This window comes from Camelus bactrianus, chromosome 25 (assembly GCF_048773025.1).
Source record: "Camelus bactrianus isolate YW-2024 breed Bactrian camel chromosome 25, ASM4877302v1, whole genome shotgun sequence".
Lineage (NCBI taxonomy): Eukaryota > Metazoa > Chordata > Mammalia > Artiodactyla > Camelidae > Camelus > Camelus bactrianus.
This window is the reverse complement of record NC_133563.1, coordinates 35,204,872-35,223,618: the sequence shown is the minus strand read 5'-3', so window position 1 is coordinate 35,223,618 and position 18,747 is coordinate 35,204,872. Positions and strand designations below refer to the sequence as shown.

The following is an 18,747-nucleotide window of genomic DNA, read 5'->3' as shown; positions in this document are numbered from 1 at the left end:
CCCCAGAAGGGGGGGTTCTGGCCCAAGGAAATGAACGTGTCGTGTGGCTCTAGGAGCACGTGGCCACGTGGCTTCCCGAAAGTCTCCTCGGAAGGAAGAGGGCGGGGCGCACTTCAGGCTCCACAGCCTGGTTTCTGTTTGTTGGATATTAGATTTTAGTCCCTGTAGCTTAAAAAGTGAAACCTCTGACCCGGGGTCATTAAGATTTGCATCTCTTGGTTCTTTTGCGAGATTTCACAGGGTTCCGTAAGGTACAGGTCGCCTCCTCTCTGCGGCCCTCTGTCCCTGTCCTTTACTCTGCAGACTTGAAAGTGGCCCTTGGAGTAGCTGAGGGCTCAGGTGTGGGGCTCGATGTGCAGCTCTGTGCCCCAGGGAACAGGGCTCTGATTTGAAAGCGCCCCACCTGCACCGTGGGAGCAGGATTCGGGGAACAGACTCGACAGTCAGGCTGAGCTGTAGACTAGCACGAGTGTCGCCCGGCCTCTGTGTCCAGAGTGCGTGGCGGGCTCGCCCTTGCTTCTGCCCGGAGGCCTGGGTGTGCGGCATTCTGGCCTGACCGGCCCCTGAGGGCATAGAGACCCAGGCCCATGCTGCCCTTGCCTGGGGTTCAGAACAGGCCTCCAGGCATCCAGGGTCCCTCAAGCACCTGCTGTTGCACTGTGCCTGTTGCAGGCCAGCTCCTGGGCTGAAGGTGGCGGGTCTGGTGAGGACTGAGCTCTGGGACCTTGAAGGCACGGCCTAGTCCTTCATCAGTCCGGGTCCTCAGACCAGACCCCCCAGGAGGGAGAACTGGTGAATGGGAGGTGTGGGAACCAAAGCAAAGGACAGTAGTGTGGACACAGCCAGGACGTGTCAAGATGAGGTGGATACAGGCCCCCAGCCTCTCCAGGACCTTGACTGTCAGATCCAGGTGACCTAGTGCAGCAGAGGGCAGGCGCCCCAGGGCTCCGTCACCTGGGAAAGTCTCCCAAACAGCGGGTCAAGGCTGTGGCTTTGCCACTTGCCCGAGGAAGGGATGGTTTTCATCCCCAGGAAACAGTCAACAGACACATCTCAGAGAGGTCGAGGGATTTGCCCAAGATTCCACAGCTGATGAGAGATTCAAACCCAGATCTGTCTGAACATAGCTGGTGGGTGGAGGCTGGGTGGTTGCCTGGATGAGAGCCTGCCGTTAGCCAACAGTGAACGCTGAGGTCTACTCCCGGCCCTGGGTTCGCACTGGATGTTCATTACCTACTCACTGGGTGGATGAACGGTGAGTAAAACGTCCCGGCCGCTTGATGAACTGCATTGCAGGCCCCGTGCAGCCATTGCTTTCATGGTCTCCCCTCAGTCAAGGTTTGTGAAATGAAGGGCAGAGGTAGGAATGTGGTTTCCCTGACCTTTCACTTATGCTCCTTGACCCCCAGGACACAAACTCCAGGCCGTGTGTGTCTGGCTGTCCTGTATCCGAAGGTCTCTGGTGGAGAGTGGAGCATGATCCGGCGCCCGGGGCCTCTGTTTACACTTCCTTTTTATGCCATTGACCATGGGGATGTCCCTCTGTTCCTCATTTCTTCTTTTTCCTTCTTTTTCCAGGGGGAGCGAGGTCTGGACGGATTCCCCGGGAAGCAGGGGGAGACCGGAGAGCAGGTAGGCAGCATTGGCTCCAGTGGGCTGGGTTTCTTTGGCGGACAGAGTGGACTGGGGCCTCACACAGAACTCATAAGGCCTGGGCACCCCTGTCTTTGTCCTGCTTAGCTGGGGGCTCCAGGAGACTTAGCCACCAGCCCTCGGCTTACGTTCCCACAGGACTCCTCAAGGCCAGTGTTCCCAGAGAACACCTTGAATCCATTCTAAAAATAACCTCAGTAACATGACATGTGATCGTTACCATGAGGGCCGTGGGTGACATGCATGTGTTCAAAGTGACGTGTTCACTGCAGTCCTGTCCCTGAGAGTGAAAGGTTGCAAACAGCCCAGACGCTCATCAGTATGGAATCAGTTGAATGAATCCAGTGTATAGATACAGGAGAAAAGCACGAAGCTGTGGGAATCCAAGGAACTCCTAACACATGATGTGGATGTTCTGCAAGGTGTATTGTTAACTGGGAAATAAAGGCATGCGTACAACGGTGTGGAAGCTGCATCTGTGCCTCATAGAGACGTGGGCTGTCTTTGGAAGGACAGTCAGGAAACTAGTAACTTGCTTCCTTGGTTGCCTCCGAGACGGGACCCGCAGTGGCTGATGGATGGGACGGGAAGGAAATTTTTATGCACTTAAGTTGTGAACTATGTTAACATACTGTGCCCAAAATAACCAAATTTAAATGTTCAAATGGTTAAAACTAAATAAAGCCGAAAATTATACATCTACTTGAAGACCATTTAGAAAAATGTTTATTTGTATAATATAGCTTAACACATCAACATATCGATGAATATACTTATATTATTAGTAGATAGATGATGAATTGATTAAATACACAAATTATATTTGATACATGAATTCATTATAATAAATACACTAACTTTAACATACTATATTAATATAAGTTAAATTTATGGTTAATCCCATCACCCAAAATAACATCTTGGTTTATATTTATTGTGATTTAACAAATTAGAATCATACCTTTCCCATCTTGCCCCCTTCCTTTAACCCTACATCGTAAACATGTAACTGTTTTCTTAACTGTTCTCCAACGGTGTGACCCGGATGACCAGTTAGTGCTCGATGGTACGAATGTGCCACAGTTTATTCACTTTTGCTGATTCACTGTGGGCCGTCTCTGTGCCAGTCCTGGCTGTTAGCCCTGGAAATGCCCACATGGTGATGATGGCCAAGAAAGAAACGCCCCTTCCACAAAAGAGTAGCCGAAAAGCAGTCAACGAGCAAATGGGTGCAGTCCTGACGGCCTGAAGGCGGGCGGAGGGTTCGCAGAAGGCCAGGCCAAGTGAGAGCCACGGAGCGCCTTCTCCTGTGGCGGGACATGTAGCTTCTGTCCAGATCTCTGCTGTTTGCAGTAAGAGAGAAGCGAGAGGACTCCTGTGTCTCCGAATGCGTCTCTCCTCGTGCCTCTAGGTGAATCCCTGCGAAAAGCACTAATCACCAGGGTTACCTCTGGTCGTCCAGCTGCCCTCCAATCCCTCCCCACTTCCAGGAGGCGACCCACAGGAGGGCCCCCAGGGAGGGGTGGCCCCTGGGCCCCTCCTTACTTCCCGCTCCAGTGGAGCTTTAAATGCCCGGGCTCGTCGGAGCTGCTCCTGGAAGGCCTCCCTGTGGGAACACCGAAGAGGATTAGGTGCGACTTGGGCGTCGCTGTGCCAGCCTGCTGGGACCTTGGTTGTCCCTGCCTGATTACCGCCTCCTGATCCAGAGTCCAGGCAGCCCTTCCTGCCTTCTCAGCCACGGAGGCTCTGGGCCCCAGCGCGCCCTGAGGGCTCCATGTGGCACCACAGGCATGGCCCTCCGCGCTCCCCCGGCTCTGAGCAGCTCTCGGCTGCTTTCTTCCAGCCTCCTTCCCAGAGTGTCTCCAATGTGTCCCTCACGTCCCTCAGGAAGGGTCCTTCGCTGGGTCAGAATGCGCTCTCCACTCCAGTGCCAGTGTGAGTCCAGAGGGGACCACAGGGAGATGGTGGTGGCAGGTTAGCTGAGGAAGAACTTTCTAGCCATAAGCACAGTCTGGGAAGTCTTGTCCAAGGCGGACTGTGTCTTCTGGGGAGAAGCCTTGTTGCAGTTGGAGGTGCGTCGCCCTCAACCCCTGCCTTCTCCGCTCACTGCCCCTGACCTTGCCTTTCTTCCCTCCAGGGAAGACCCGGCCCTCCCGGCGTGCCAGGGCCCCAGGGAGAGAAGGTAAGCCAGGCCCTGGGTGGGAGGGGGCTCTGGACGAGCAGGTGTGTGAGCTGAGCAGTCAGGGCTGGTGTGTGTGTTGTTGGGGGGCGCAGGCTGCAGTTTGGGGAACAGAGTGAAGGCAGAGTGACGAGTTAGGCACCAGGAGTCAGCTAACAAGAAGTTTCTGGTTGTTGCACTAAAGCATGTTTTTTCTTTAAGATTAAAAATCCATTAAAAAACAAACAAAAATCCCTATTATATACTATCCAGACATATTAAAATCTTGTGCTACTTAAATTGCTTTTTGGACTAAGGCTGGGAACAAATACAAAAAAAATCTTACAAATGCCCTTCCCTCGTCCTCCTTTTCTCCTTCTCTTTCCATTGCAACATTTAAATTTTTTTTTACCAGAATTATAATCCTGAAAATGTGCTAACTATTTCATAAGCAAAATGAAGGTTGTATCTCAGCCTGCTGGTCATCTATTTTAGAGCATTTTTTTCCAGCAAGGCTTAAGTCAGTGAATTTGCTGCTTAGAATTTCTGTATCCCGACTGAAAGAACTGTGTGTGAACTTTTTTTTCTTTTTGCAAATTATGACGCGCTGTGAAAACGTATGTGACGAGGATACCCGTCCGGGCGCTCAGGGTGACGGAGGGAAGCTAAGCTGGTGTGGTGTGTCCTGGACGACTGTAGGAGGGCTGATGGGAGACAGCCCTGTGTTTGAGGACAGGAGAAAGAGTCTCCCCCAGATGCTCAGACAGGCCCTTAGGGAAGACGTCAGACTTGGGGTTTGAAAACCGCTGGGGCGGGGCCGGGAGAGCAGGAGTCCCGCTCAGCCAAGGAGGGCGAGACCAGAGAGTGTCCCTGCTGCTCAGCGTCACACTGCAGAGTTTGGGGGAGGGCAGTGCCCAACTCAGACTAGTCTTCAGCACGAGCTGAAAACAAGGAAAGAAGAAGACTGCTGAACTCCTTACAGAAGCAACGGGGGTAGGTTACAAGTAAATAAATAGACCTGCGGGCTCTAAGAGCCTCCGTTTAGGAACGATGGCTGGAGAATGTTGGTATCTTCCCAGCTTGCTCGGTCAGTTCAGTTCTAGCTGAGTTAATTATTCTCTCTCTGTCTCGGTACTTTTAGATTTACATTGTTATCTTACCCTGCTGTCAGGGTTCTAATGTATTCTTGCAGCCCCTTAACGGGGTGCTAAATCCTAAAATAAGTCCTTTATTTCAAGTCACTAAGAGCGAATGAAGGTTTGGATCCAGGTGACAGCTCTTTCCTGCTACTGCCTGTCTGGGTGTGTCTATTATAAATTCCAAGCTTCCACCTCACTTGTAGAGGTTTTTGGCCCCTCCTGGTTGGGAAACAGCTGAGTTCTCATGGTTTAGGAAACTTGAGTGCAGCAGAAGGGGGAAGACGGGGGACGGGTCACGTGTGATCGGGTCGTTCTTTGGAATAGCGCAGAAACGAGCGGTTCTCTGGTGCTATGACGCCTCTCCACTCATCCCGAGGGAACATCGCTGGGGCAGGTCTTAGATACTTTGCAATTTGAGAAAGTCATTGGAACCATAGAGCTGGTCTTTTAAATCCCCCTCCCTTTACAGATGTGAGAACAGAGGCCCAGAAAAGTGGTGTGTTCGAGATGCCACAGTGGCTGTAGACCTTAACTGCCCATGCGATGTTGCACCGCAGGCCTCAGTATCAGGGGATTCTCTACTTAAACTGTACTTAGAGTTTTAATGGATTGACCCCATGGTTGTATTAGTTACCTCCTGCTGCATAACAAATCATCCTGAACCTGAGAGGTGTGAAACAACGGGTTGTCTCACCCAGCTTCTGAGGGCCAGGAATCTAAGACCAGGACGGCTGGGCCTGTCTGTCTCAGGGTCTTACATGCGGCTGTAGTCAGGTGGCCACCAGGATGTACTTGTCTCTGCTGAAGAAGCCGCTTTCAGGCTCATTAACAGGGTCGTTGGAGGCTGTCGGCCTGAGTACATGGGCCTCTCCGTGGGGCTGCTCACAGAAGTGGAAATTGCCTCCCCTAGAGTGTGTGGTGAGTGGTCTGGGGCCAGGGCTGGGTGGGCGGTTCCACAGTGGAACCCACAGTCATGTTTATAACTCCATCTTAGACATGCACACCATCACTTCTGCTGCATGCTGTTGGCCACATAGTCACATGGGTACACTCAGGGGGTCACTGCACAGGGTGTGAATGCCAGGAGGGAGGCCACTGGGGGCCACCTGGGAGGCTGACCTAGCACAATGGATAAAACAGATTTTTGCAAAAATGTGACACCCACATAGTGGAAAGAATGATTCAGGGACAGACGATTTGTCACTTCCTGGCTTTTTGACCTTGAACATCTCTGTGCCTCAGTTTCCTCATCTCTAAGATAGGATAGTATCTGAGAGGAAAATATTGAACCCACTTCAAGTCCTTGGAACAAGGCCTGGCAGATAAAAATGGTGCAATGTCTATCAGCTGTATGCACATGATTATTATGGACGGACTGGAGGATCTTGGTTATCCTTAATAATGAGTTAATACTTCAGGGCATTTGATCTCGCAGTCTGTAACATTACCTGTGCAGGTGAGAAAACATGCGTTGATTAATTGATTTCATAACTATTATTGAAATTCACTTTTGTGATGTAATAATAATAATGAGAAATGCAACAAGGAAATAACAAAATAAATGTAATAATGAAGCATGGTGTAAATAAAAAAGGAAAGATGCAGTTGTGAACCTCCAAGTTATGAACCTCATTATTCAGCCACACACAACTCTCTCATTTATGTGTAAATTTACATGTGAGAGCCACACCCCAAGTCACAGTGAGAAATGGAGATGAGATAGCCAAGCTGGGCTCTGTGTGCATGGAGCTGGGCATGCATACACGCCGTGGAAGTGTCTGGAGAGGATAGAGAATGGTAAAAAAATGCAACCCATGAGCATATGTGTGCACGTGTGTGTGTGTGTGGGCGGTGGTGCCATGCAGGGGAAAGCTGGAACACAAACATGTTTCTGAGGCAGGGCTTGGTCATTGCATGTGCAACACGGGAAGGAAGGGTTGGCGGGGAAAATTGACTCTGGTTATCCACTCGGTACTTTCCACGCAACTTTGCTGTGTGGCTAAAACTGCTCTAAAAAGTAAGGTCTATTTGAAAAAAAGAAACATTACTAATTGAGATTTTAGGGAGGCACCTGATGCTACGTAAAGATGTGAGTTTTCCAACCTTGGGCAGCAGTGGGAGCATCAGAATTGTGAATGAGATGTCAGTTTTGGTGTCAGAGAAAACGCTCCGTCCAGAAACCAGAGCCTCGGGTGCCGTGGGGGCGACAGATGTGCCTTGAGTCATTTATTCTTCCTTCTGAGCCTTAGGAGCTAACAGCTCGCTTTGCTGTTTATTCAGCGACTCGTCTACTCTTTGCCAGCTTATTCAGGGGTAGTTTGTGAATGCGTCCTGTGCTCCCTGAGCAAGCCTCTAGGGAGAATGAGGAGTTACAACTCTAAGCCATGTGTGGGGACGTTGGCCCCAGGCAGTGTCCTTGTCTCAGCTCTGAGGCACTGGAGTAATAGCAGTGGAGGCTTTTCTGTTGCCACGGTCAAAAAATACGCCCCAGGTGAACCCACACTCCGGAAAATCTGACCCAGCCACAGCCATCAGAGCCCTGATGACCAGGTGATAAAGAGAAGGAGACAGAGAACAAGCCTTTTGTGTGTCACGACCTGCTGAAAAGGGGCAGGGGGCATCACAGCATTTGTGTTACTCATTTAACATGAACGCTGACCACGTGCTGAACCACGGACTCGGCTCAGCGGCTGCTCTGTGAGCGCTAACCCCTGCTCCTGCTGCACCTAATGCAGCGCTGGTGCAAGCAGGCGCCCACTGAACAGGGGACCGAGGGATGCTCTTGAGCAGAAAGCTGTGAAAAGCACCAGTCAAATTGAGGCACCCGGCTGGAGAGGCACCTAAGAGAAAACAAGGCTCCTGCGATCTTGACGCAGAGATAAGAATTAGATAAAGAGAATTTGAGCCGGTTACAGGAAGGCAGTAAGACCGGGCGTGATGGCGTGTGTGGTGGAGCTCAGACGGAAGTGGTCCTGAGGACTTGCATGAGTAAGCAAGGGCCTCGAAGGGGTGGGGAACAGCAGGAGAAGGTGGCAAAGGTTCACTCTGTTGCAGTGTTTGTCATGTCTCCGCAGGGGGCTGTGGGGCCCGCAGGACCTCCTGGTGTGCCGGGCGCTGTGGTAAGTGAAGTCACCGGTGGGTGGAACTGTGGACGCAAGCACTGATGTAGTTGTGTAGTTGGGAGAGTCCTTGCCCCTAAGAAGGAGGTGGAACTCTTCGGAGGACAGGAGCTGGATTCAAGGCTTTGCATGCTAAAAATGGGATAAAATCAGAGAAAAGTCGGAAATGGCTGCCTTACAGCATGCTGTGTAAATACCCTGAATGGAGTGGAGAGAGCTTGCCTGTTAAGAAAATGCCACCACCTTTGCTGACATCTGGTTTGTCCCTCAGGTGCAGAGAGAGGGCCTGAAGGGTGAGCAGGTAAGAGGCAAGTGGGTCCTCTCGTGGGGCTTTCGGGTGGGAGCAGAAATAGAAAGGCCATGGCCATGGGGGTGAAACTGCTTGCTGAGCTCAGATGGGGCCTTGCAGAGATGGGCCAAGCTGACTTTCTGCCAGATCCCCACCCTGTGTCTCTGGGTCCCTGTTCAGAACTCTGGGAGGAAACTCGGAGTCAGCAGAGGGTCATGGGGGTGGCCCGGGTCACGTGGAGGGGGAGTCGTGGCTAATGCGGGTTTGGCTTGTGTTACCAGGGTGCCCCAGGACCACGAGGTCACCAGGGCCCACCTGGGCCGCCAGGAGCTCCGGTAAGTCATCCCTGCCCAGCCCTGGGTCTGCTCTGAAGACCTCTGGGTCTGAAAAATAGTAGCCGTTCTTGCCGATGAGCGCTGTGTCATTTGGGAAGCTCATCCCGTCAGCCCGAGTGAACGGGGTGTCGTCCACATCTAGCACAGGGGGAAGCTGAGCCTTGAGGACTGAGCTCCCTGGCACAGGCAAGGCTGTTAGCAAGTGTGGAAGCCGCACTGAAGCCCGGGCAGCCTGCCCCCAGAGCCCCCAGCCCCAGACAGGCCAGGGTTGGGGTTGCTGGTGTTCAGTCTGGTGCCGTAGTTCCTTTTTGGATAAAATGGAATAAAAACGTTGGACACTTCAGTGCCAGCTGACTCATTGCCAGTGCACATTGGTTTTCCCGTGTCTCTGGTGAACACTGACTTTGTGGTGGCTCCAAACACTTCAGCCTTTGGTTTCTCCCTCTGTTAAGAATTTAACGATGTGTAAATAACCATTTGGGAAGAGGCTATTCAAAGGGACTCTGTGATCATGTTTGATGTGAGTTCAGATGCCAGGAATAGTTAATAAGAGTACAGCAAAGTCCGGAGATCAGTCATTGAACCGTGCTCTTCCTGGAAACATGCCACTGCTTCTTTCAAGTTACTGCATTTTACTGAAGAAAATAAGGCAACTCTTATTTTGAAATGTCCGCAAGTCAGAGTTACATTAAGCCAGCGAGGCCCTTTCCTCATGAGGATAAATGTGCATGGATTTGCTGGGGTGAGACTAGAAGAAACTTGGAAGATGTTTCATTCCAGTAGAATTAGAATAATTTCAAAAAGTTTGTGTCAGAAGAAGCTAGCTCCTGTCTCTGTAACCTTAGATACCTTGCTTAGCCTTCCCATAGCTTGGTTTCCAGAGCTCTCTGCCATTACTACAATGTTGAGAAATTTAAAGTAGATGACACACGGTGCTCTCAGTATTTACCTCTCCATGCATAGATGCACGTGTATTTCAGATCCACGACTGGCAAGTACTGACTGTGCTGTAGTATATTTTATATGCACACATATGCATATTTCGTTTGCAAGGGTGAAGTTATTTTTCTTCTTCTGCCAGTGAAGACGTTGGTACACAGGTGTTAAGTAGCTTGCACACGGTCACACAGCTAAGAAGCAGAACTGAGCTTGGAACTCAGATTTGTCTTGACTGTCCAGCCCAAGCTCGTTTCACCCCTGAGTGCATCAGGCAGCAATACCTCCTCTGAGACATACAAAGGAGAATTACTTTACTTCATGTCTCCCACTAAGGAATAAGAACGTAACAGTGCCCAGCCCTTGACCTGTCTCTCTGGGATCTGAAATGTAATAATGGGCAGCCCTCCCCTTTATGTAAATTTATTATGGTGAATGATGGAGTGAGAGAAACTTCAAACATTTGTAGTCACCTACTTTATATCAAGTGAGATATTAAGACTGGAGATACAGGGATGGGAGCTCATGGACTGATCTCATAGTTTAATGAAAGAAGTATGGAAAAGAAATCATAGTGAGTAAACACTTGAAACCTGTAGGTGATTAATGACAGTTCTCTGCGTGTGTCACTCCTGCAGCCCATTGTACAGGATAAGGAGAGGGTCCTGAGCCCGCAGTACATTGAAACAGCAGACTATGCCAACCCTACATCACGGCGGAGCTGTCCAGGGTCCTGAAGATGGCCTCTGGGCTAGATGCTCTTGATAGAACGGGATTTAGTGCCATACATGGTGTTGAGGATGAAAGTCCCTTGGAAGGAGTTCAAAACCCCAACAGCCTACCTAAGACCTTGTGGGAAGTGGGGGACTCTGATGAGAGGCCAGGGCTGTAAGGTTCTTAAGGCCAAGGCCAGTGTCTCTCCCGTCTCTAAATCCACAGGGTTTATCACACGGTGGGAACTTAATACCTGCTTATGGAGGAGTGGCCCCGCAACAGGTATTCAGGAGGGACATCGAGTGAGACCTGACTGCAGTATGAGCTCATAACGAGCGATATGGCCACAGAAGACACTTGGGGCCAGGAGCCAGAACATCTGGTTTCATGTCCCATTTCATCCACCAAGTAGCTTTGGGTCTTTGATGACATCACTCTAGCTGTTGTGTCCTCTTCTGCTTTATTCCTTACTTGGAGGTCATCATCATCAACATCATCTCCTACATAAACGTGCTGTGAGGGTTAAGTGAGTTGATACAGAAAGCACTGTTCTCGAAGCCTTAGTAAGCCCAATACTGATATCAATTGTTATTTCTGCCTCTTTTTGTTTTTTTTTTAAATCCCCAGCAGCACCTAGCTCAGGGCTTTCTGCAGAGTAGTCGCTCCCTAAATATTCATTGGGTTGCATCAAATCGAGAACCTGGCTTCAGTGGCTTCTGTTGAGAATGGAAAATTTTGAGTTTGTGTTTAGCAATCCCAGGGAGAGGAAAATGTGTCCCATTCTCGAAATGGAAACAGCGTGGAGCATCCAGATGCATCCAAATGCTGGAGTTGTGGAGGAAGCAGGCATCTTTTCATTCTTTCCCCAAGATAAAGCAGGTTCTGGTAGCTTTATAAATGTCTGCTTGAGAGTAAGGAAGAAAGGCCAGCTGGGCAGATCAAATGCAAGGCATTTCTTGATGCTTAATGCAAACTCACCTCGCACAGTCTTCCCTTGTATGTGTGCCCCAAGCTCACTGGAATAATCCTTGTGAGGAAGGGAGATTTAAACCTTTAATTACTGCAGTTTGTTCATACATGTATTCATTTTTATGCTGTTATTAAGAGAAAAGACATTAAACCTAAGTGCAGTTGCAATACTTAATAATTATGCAAAACTTGGCAATGGTAGCTGTTGTATGTTTAATGAAGATGAGGAAATTCAAGTGCAGAGAGGGAATTTCTGGCCCAAATTCACCCATAAAGTTGGTGATAGAGTCACAGTTAGAGCTGAATTTTGCATTTTCCCAGTCACATTCCATGCCATGTTCTAGGTGACATTAGTATACATCCGAGTGTAAATCAGGGCGCTGTCAGGAGGTCCAGGTGCTGTGTCAGGGCGTTTGTACCCACGGTTCATGCGGTCCTCACAGCCACTCAGTAGGTCAGTATATTATCCTCACTTTGGGTATTGAGTTAACTGAGGCTCAGGGATGTCAAGGGACTTGTCTGAGTTCAGACAGCAGATACACAGTGGCAGGTTAGGGGGCAGGATTGTAATTAGATCAGTGTGACCCCTTCCTGCACCAGTTTTCCTTGCTTAATGGAAATTACTCTTTCATAAACAATTTCATCTACTTGTCCAGACTGTCATCTTGCATATCAGTGTTTACTGAGAGTCAGATAACCCAAGCCAGTTATCACCAAGCCAGCAAGATGTAGGGGAAAAGGCACCAGGATTAGAGCTAAAGACACTTGGGTTCCAGACCTGTCTTTCGTGTGCACTTCATGCAGAGCACTTGATCCTTACTGTACTCACCTTTGAAGCACGGATGACAGTGCCTGTATCTGGGTCACTAAGCATACCTAATTAGATCAGATAGACGCACGTGTTTTTAAAGTGTTACAGATTTGCGGGAGCAGGATGCTTTCCCCCTTGACCTCCCAGTTTCCCCATAGAATGGGATGGTATTTTCCCATCCAGTGAGAGTGAGGGAGCAAAGTATATCCTGCAGTGTTTACTTTGTATTTACCATCATCTGTCTCTCCTTTTTTCCCCTTCTCCTCCTCCTAAAGGGGCTTACGGGTCCGGAAGGCAAGGACGGACCTCCTGGTTTGCAAGGTCTCCGAGTAAGTAAATGGTCTTTCCTTCCTGATGCCCCAACTCAACCACACTGCACCCCCTCCCCATTTTAGCAGCTCAGAGAGAGCAGATGATGCCTGTCTCATGAGAGTGGAATGAATATTGGAATTTGATTGAGTTCATCAAAGATGATTGAGGATGGACTGTGTGTTCAGCCTTGAGTTGAGTCCTGGGTCATCTCCTGGAGGTGAGTCTGTGTCTGCCATGAGTCAGGTGTACGGAAACTCACATCCCCGTGTGGTCAGAGCCCCAGCAGAAGGAAGCCCAGTACCAAGAGAACGCAGAGAAGGGGAAACTGACCCAACCTGGGGGCTAGCTAGGGCTTCCTGAAAGGTGATGTTTGAGCTAAGTCTTGAGGAAAGAGAAAAAGAAATAGCAGCAAAAGAATAGACGTCTGCCTGTAGGCTATTAGGTATTTTAAAAACCTGTATTATTTTTAATATCATAATTTCTTACCATGTTTAATTTAATTAGCATTTGTCTTAGTCCAGATTGTGAGATGGACAGTGTCATAGATCTGCTGTGGGTTCACGCTGTCTAAGGGGGTTGGGCACACTCTCTGACCACACTGTGCATCTTCAGCTCTGAAATCAGGTGACCTGCTTTTATGACTCAGCACAAAATTCAGCCTGTCTTTATTCACCAGTGAACGTCCTCCTTTGGTTTCCAGATACCTCTGCATCCTACAACCATCTTGAACTCTCAAGACTCTAAGAGGCACTTACTTTGAAGGCTAGCTGGGGCATGGCAAGGTGTCATGAGGGGAAGCTGGGTGGGAGAAGTCACTTACCCCACTAGGAGACCTTGGGTGTGTCAGCGCCCGCTGAGCATCACCAGCCCCAGACGCCAAGTCCCCATCCACCAGATGGGTCAAAGCCGGGTTGCCTGCTCCTCTGTAAAGCGTGAGGATCCTGGACTTTGCAGCAAGATGCACCCAGGTCTGAAGCTTAGCTCTGCTTCTCAGCAGCAGTGTGACCCTTCCAGTCACCCAGCCTCTCTGAGCCTGTTAATTTGTCAGTGGGAAGACATCCCTGCCGGCTGAGCTGTGAGGAAAAGTGCCCAGTGTGGGGCTTGGCCTGTTGTGGGCAGCACGATGTGGCGGCTGTCATGGGCCTCATTCTCCCAGCACGCTCAGGCAGGGTCTTAAGAGACAACAGCAGCCTTGTGCATCATGTGATTGGTGGTTAGGTGACCCGTATTTCATCTTCCCTTGAACCGCTCCCAGTGTTGTTCCGAGTATGGTGTTAGCTGGTGAGTGGACTCCTGATACAAAAATGACTGCGAAGGTTTTTAAAAATCTTTATTTCATTGACTCTTACTAAGCAGGGGAGGGGACATACCTTGCCTGGAGCTTGCTTGTCGAGGCCCACGCTTCCTTGGCCGTGGCTTCTTGTCACCTCAGAAGGGATTCATGTGTTCCCCAGGGCTGGCTGTGGCCCTCCCCAGAAACACCTCTCACCCTAGGAGTAACACGCGCCCCCGTGTGGTGGGGGCTGGGGAGTGGACACCCACTGAGACTGGAGACGTGAGCGGGGAGCTGAGGGGACCCAGAGAGGCAGCCAGGGTGGAGAGGAGGTGCGGGCCAGGGTAGGTGTGGTATTATCGAGTCCTTGAGCCCCAGCTAAGCTCCAGACCTCACAGCAGTCCTGGGTCTCCCACCCCTTTTCCTCGAAGGGCAGGCTCTGGGGTAGCACAGCCACGCTTGCCTCTCGGGGACGCACCCCCAGGACGCACACACAAACCTTGTCTCTCAAGGGCCCGACTTCTGTCCTCCCTTCCTCCCTTCCGTGCGTCAGTCTGTCAGCAAAGCTCACATCTGCCCTTACGGAGCACGGGCACTCTGCTCGATGCTCCGGGAATTGAGATGAAGCCCTCAACCACCAGGAGCTCACAGCCTGGGGACTGGAGACGTGTGAATGGATACCCCGGGTGCCTGAGTGGGGACCATGAAGCCTGTGGGTGGAGAGAGGAGAGAGGGCAGCAGGGCTGGGGACAGGGAAGGTGGCATTTGAGGCGGCCTTGCTGGAGTGAGTTGATGCCAGCAGGAATTGAGGGGGTCACTGCAGAGAGTAATTCAGAATCAGGGAGTTCCCCGAATCCCCCAGAAAGGATGTCCTGTCTCCGGACACCTGCTCGTGTCCATCCGCTTTTATCCAGCTCAGAAGTGCATCTGCTTAAGTAAAAGGGCCGTGGACACAGCTTCTAGTTCAGGCTCTGCCAGCATCCTGCTGGGGACCCTGGACCACTTCCTCGTCCTTTCCCTTCTCTGTTTCTCTTTTCTTCTCTTGTCTTTGCTGTTTTTCTTCTACGAGCCTATCCCTGTATCTTTTTCCCCCTCCCTTTTCCTTCCTGCCACAAATTCATTCATTCAACAAACATTTCTTCAGCATCTGTGGGGTGTTAGGGGTTGCTCTGTGTAAGTGGATCCCTCAGTGAGAAGAATAAAGATCCCTTCCTTCCAGATGCATACATTCTGGCAGGCAAGGGAAAAACACATAATAATTGGCATTTAAGTAAGTGATGCAGGAGAGCCCTATTGAGATAGTCCTATCTGAGTGGATTCTGGGGAGGTGAGGGAGCTGGCCTTATGGGGAGAGCAGACCAGGCAGAGGAGACAGACAGCAGGTGCCAAGGCCCTGAGGCAGGTGTGCTCCTGTGTCTGAGCAGAGAGCCCTGTGTGGTAGAGCAGGCGTGGGCCCAGCAGGCGGGGGCAAAGCCCGAGAAACTGGGAGCCAATTCATGCTGGGCTTTGTGGGCCATTGTGAGGATTTTGGCTTTTCCTGGGAGTGAAATGTGGGGCTATTGAGCGTTTTCAAAAATGTTTTATTATGAAAAACACATATACAAAAATAGAATAGTGAAATAAACGCCCATGTACCACAAACCCATTTCAACACTTACCAAGTCACTGGCCAAGGGGTGTAATTTGTACCCACCCCCACCCCCACCCACCCCCAGGACAGCTTGAAGCAGTCCCAAACACTATCACATCATTGTGTCTGTAAGTATTTCGGTGTATACCCCTAAAAGCTAAGGGGCGTGAAAGAAAGCGTAATCCCCACGTCCCACCTGAGTCCACGAGAAAGCTTCACGGTGAGCTCATTTTGTGTTCACAGTGTCCCTGGCTGCCTCACATGTTCCTGGTTGCAGTTTGTTCTCTGCAGGGTTTGGGGTGCAGAAGTGGTGGTGGCCCGGCTTACATTCTAAACACATCCATCTGGCTGTCGTGTTGAGAACAGACTGCAGGGGGAGGAGCCGGATTGGGAGATGATGGCAGAGATCAAAGAGAAAGGGTGGGGCCCAGGCCCGGGCAGCGCTGGGAGGGGCATCCATCCCAGACCGGGAGGTATATCAGGCAGAGGACATGGGGACGGGGCGGAGCCCGCCACCTGGAAGACCCAGCGTCCAGCAGGGGGTGGAGAGCCAGGAGTCACAAGGCCGGGTGGTGGGGGTGTGCGTACAGGGCGTGCTGGAGCCCAGGGGAGAGCTGCGCTCTTGGCCTGCTTCCTGCAGTGGACGGAGGGCGGTGACCGCGTGTGTCTCTGGGGTGCTCGTCCCTCCATTGTCACGGATGATCTCCTGACTTGAGCTCTTCCACCTGGTGGGTGTTGCTAGTCAGTGGCTTTCTCTGTGGAACGACAGAGCGGAGACAGACGGTGATGTTGGTGTGGGCTCAGAAGCAGCCTCTGTCTGAGTCACGAAGACCTGAAGCAGAATGATGACTTACTCAGAAAATTCTCTCTCCCTCCCTCATGGTGATCTGCCGGCTCCTCCTCGTCACCTTCAATTGAAATGTCACTCTGAAGAGCTCCTTAATGTCAGGGCGCGCACTCAGGCTGTGACGGGGAGCGCACAAGACGATGACCAGCCCCAGGGACCCAGGAGCTGAGACACTGAGACTGAAGTATGGGGTGGGAGAGGGGTGCTTTGTTTCAGAGATGAGCAGCAGGCAGGTGGTGCGGTCCCTGGCAAAGTGAGTACATTCATTTTGGACGAAGCTGGTCTTTTTCCACGATGACGTAGTGAAAAGGGAGGATCAGGAGCGCGGCACCCTACGCCCCATCTGTGTCCTGCAGAGCCTGGGAGATGCAGGCCCCCACCCCCGCTGGGGATGTTAGGCGCCCGCTGCCTGGCTGGGTTCCCCGCCTTGGACGGAGGCAGAGGAGGTACTGAAACTGTTCCTGAGGTTGTCGTTTCCTCCTGCTTGTCTGAGGGGGGCGCTGGGGAGAGCCTGGTCTGGGTGCAGTGTCTCTCAGCTGGAGTGGGCAGTGCTGCAGTGGCATCTGGACCTGGAACTTTCTAAAGTAGAACCAGCCTGGCTCAAGGCCACCGAGGCCCTTGGACACACAAAAGCCTCCATGAGGTTGGTTTTTCAAAAAGAAAAAATCTCTGTGCCCTAATCACCCACCCCAAAATAGACCTGTCACTCTAACACCAGCCTATTCTGGTTTTCTGTGAAAGACTTTTATTTTTCTTACTTGAGAATTTGTTTTATTTTTGTTTTCTTCACTAAAATGTAAGTCTGTGAGAACAGTATTTTTGTGTTTGCAGCACTTCGAGGAGTGCCTCTCACTTAGAACGCATATATTTTTATACACACATTAAAATAAATACGAAAATAATATATATAAGCATATAAAATATGCATAAACGTATAATGGCGGTAATGAGGGTCTCACAATTAGGGTGCAAGGGTCACACGAATGCTGCTCTCCGGGCGGCTGGACTTGGGTGGCGTGGGGAGGACTGCACATCTGGTCACCGGGGCTCTGTCCTCCAACACAGAAGGCCCGACTTTTTCTTTAACCTTTGCGCCACCTTTACCCGTTTCTTCCACCTCCTACGCCTGCCTCCTCTGTCAGCCACCAGTCTGTGCTTTGTATCTATGAGTTCCTTTTTATTTTTTTTAGATTCCACATTATTAGTGAGATCCCATGGGATTTGCCTTTCTCTGGCGTATTCCACTTCGCGTAACGCCCTCAGGTTTCCTCTGTGGTGTGAATGGCGAGGTGGCCTTCTTTTCGTGGCTGCATGCGGCTCCACTGCATGCATGCCACGTTTCCTTTATCCACTGTCGCGTCTGCGGACGCCTGGGTGGCTGCCGCGTCCTGGCTGTTGTCAGTAGTGCTGCAGGGAGCAGGGGGGTGGAGATGCCTTTTCAGGTTAGTGTTTTCGTTTCCTTTGGGTAAACACCCAGAGTCGGGGTTGCTGGCTCATGTGGTAGTTCTGTTTTGGGGGGGATCCTCCATGCCGCACCAGTTTACCTCCCCACCAGCCATGTACAAGGGTTCCCTTTTCTCCACATCCTCGCCGACACCTGTTGTCCTTGTCGTTTTGGTCATAGCCGTTTTAACGAGTGTGAGGTGGCATCTGCCCGAGGTCTTGCTTTGCATCTCCCTGATGATAGGGATGTTGAGCACCTTCTCCTGTGCTGTTGGTCGTCTGTATGTCCAGAAGGCACAATTTTAAAGAGCAAAACTCGGTTTCTTTTGTTCCTTCACTTTTACTTTCCCTTTATCTTACTCTGGTACTCTGGTACCCTGGTCCCACCTGAAATAGCCCAGAGACCATCTTTCCCGTCTGGACAAAAAGGAGGGGAAAAGAAGTTTTGCTTAAGAGAACTCTATGCTGTCAGGCCTTTAAAGTGAATGTAAAATTTGGAATGTATAAACTATAGACTTGTCATGATGGAAGGAATGTCTGAGACTGTGAGATTTTTCTCACAGTCAGAGACAAATTTAAGACTCACAGTGAAAAACTGAATGTCCAGAAATATTACCTGACCTACTGGCTCCAGGTCACTCAGGGATTTGTCACTGCCCTTCCCACAGGCTGGGCACAGTCTCTTCCTTTCCTTAATATCTTAATTTTCTTAATATCTTTTGGTTTCTCTTCTCTCTTATCAAAAGCTGAGAACTGAAGAAGTGACCCTGTGGAGCATGGTGTCCCCCTTCTCACTGAAGACAGAGCAACCCCCGTGTCTCCTGGTGTCCATTGTGTCCTTGGCTTTAAAAACACATTTCAAAAACAGAACCTATCTCCACATGTATAGAACTAAATAAGTTAGGAAGGAAATAACGTTGGTTGAATCATCATTGCATAGCAGGCACTTAGCTCTTTTTTTTTCACGTAAGTTTCTCACTTAATTCCTATAAGGACCTATGAGATATGGCAGCCTTGATCCCATTGTGCAAATGAGGATACCAAGAATGGAAGGGATGAGCCGGATTCCCCAGTGACACACAGACTATGAATGGTGAGGCCGGGATTAGAACTCAGGTC

At 50.5% G+C, this 18,747-nt stretch overlaps 1 protein-coding gene across 4 annotated transcripts in view; it reads left to right on the top strand.

Moving 5' to 3' along the window:
* The window catches only part of COL22A1 (collagen type XXII alpha 1 chain), a 213,899-nt gene that overhangs the window by 88,768 nt on the left and 106,384 nt on the right, over window positions 1–18,747 (top strand). For all 4 annotated transcript variants that reach the window (XR_012502318.1, XM_074353139.1, XM_074353140.1 and 1 more), the window contains exons 17-22: window positions 1,579–1,632; window positions 3,791–3,835; window positions 8,025–8,069; window positions 8,341–8,370; window positions 8,640–8,693; window positions 12,399–12,452. Coding sequence is in view for 3 of the 4 variants with exons in the window: in XM_074353139.1 (XP_074209240.1) it covers window positions 1,579–1,632; window positions 3,791–3,835; window positions 8,025–8,069; window positions 8,341–8,370; window positions 8,640–8,693; window positions 12,399–12,452 (282 nt within the window). In the remaining variant the exon portion in view is untranslated. The remainder of the gene's footprint in view (window positions 1–1,578; window positions 1,633–3,790; window positions 3,836–8,024; window positions 8,070–8,340; window positions 8,371–8,639; window positions 8,694–12,398; window positions 12,453–18,747) is intronic.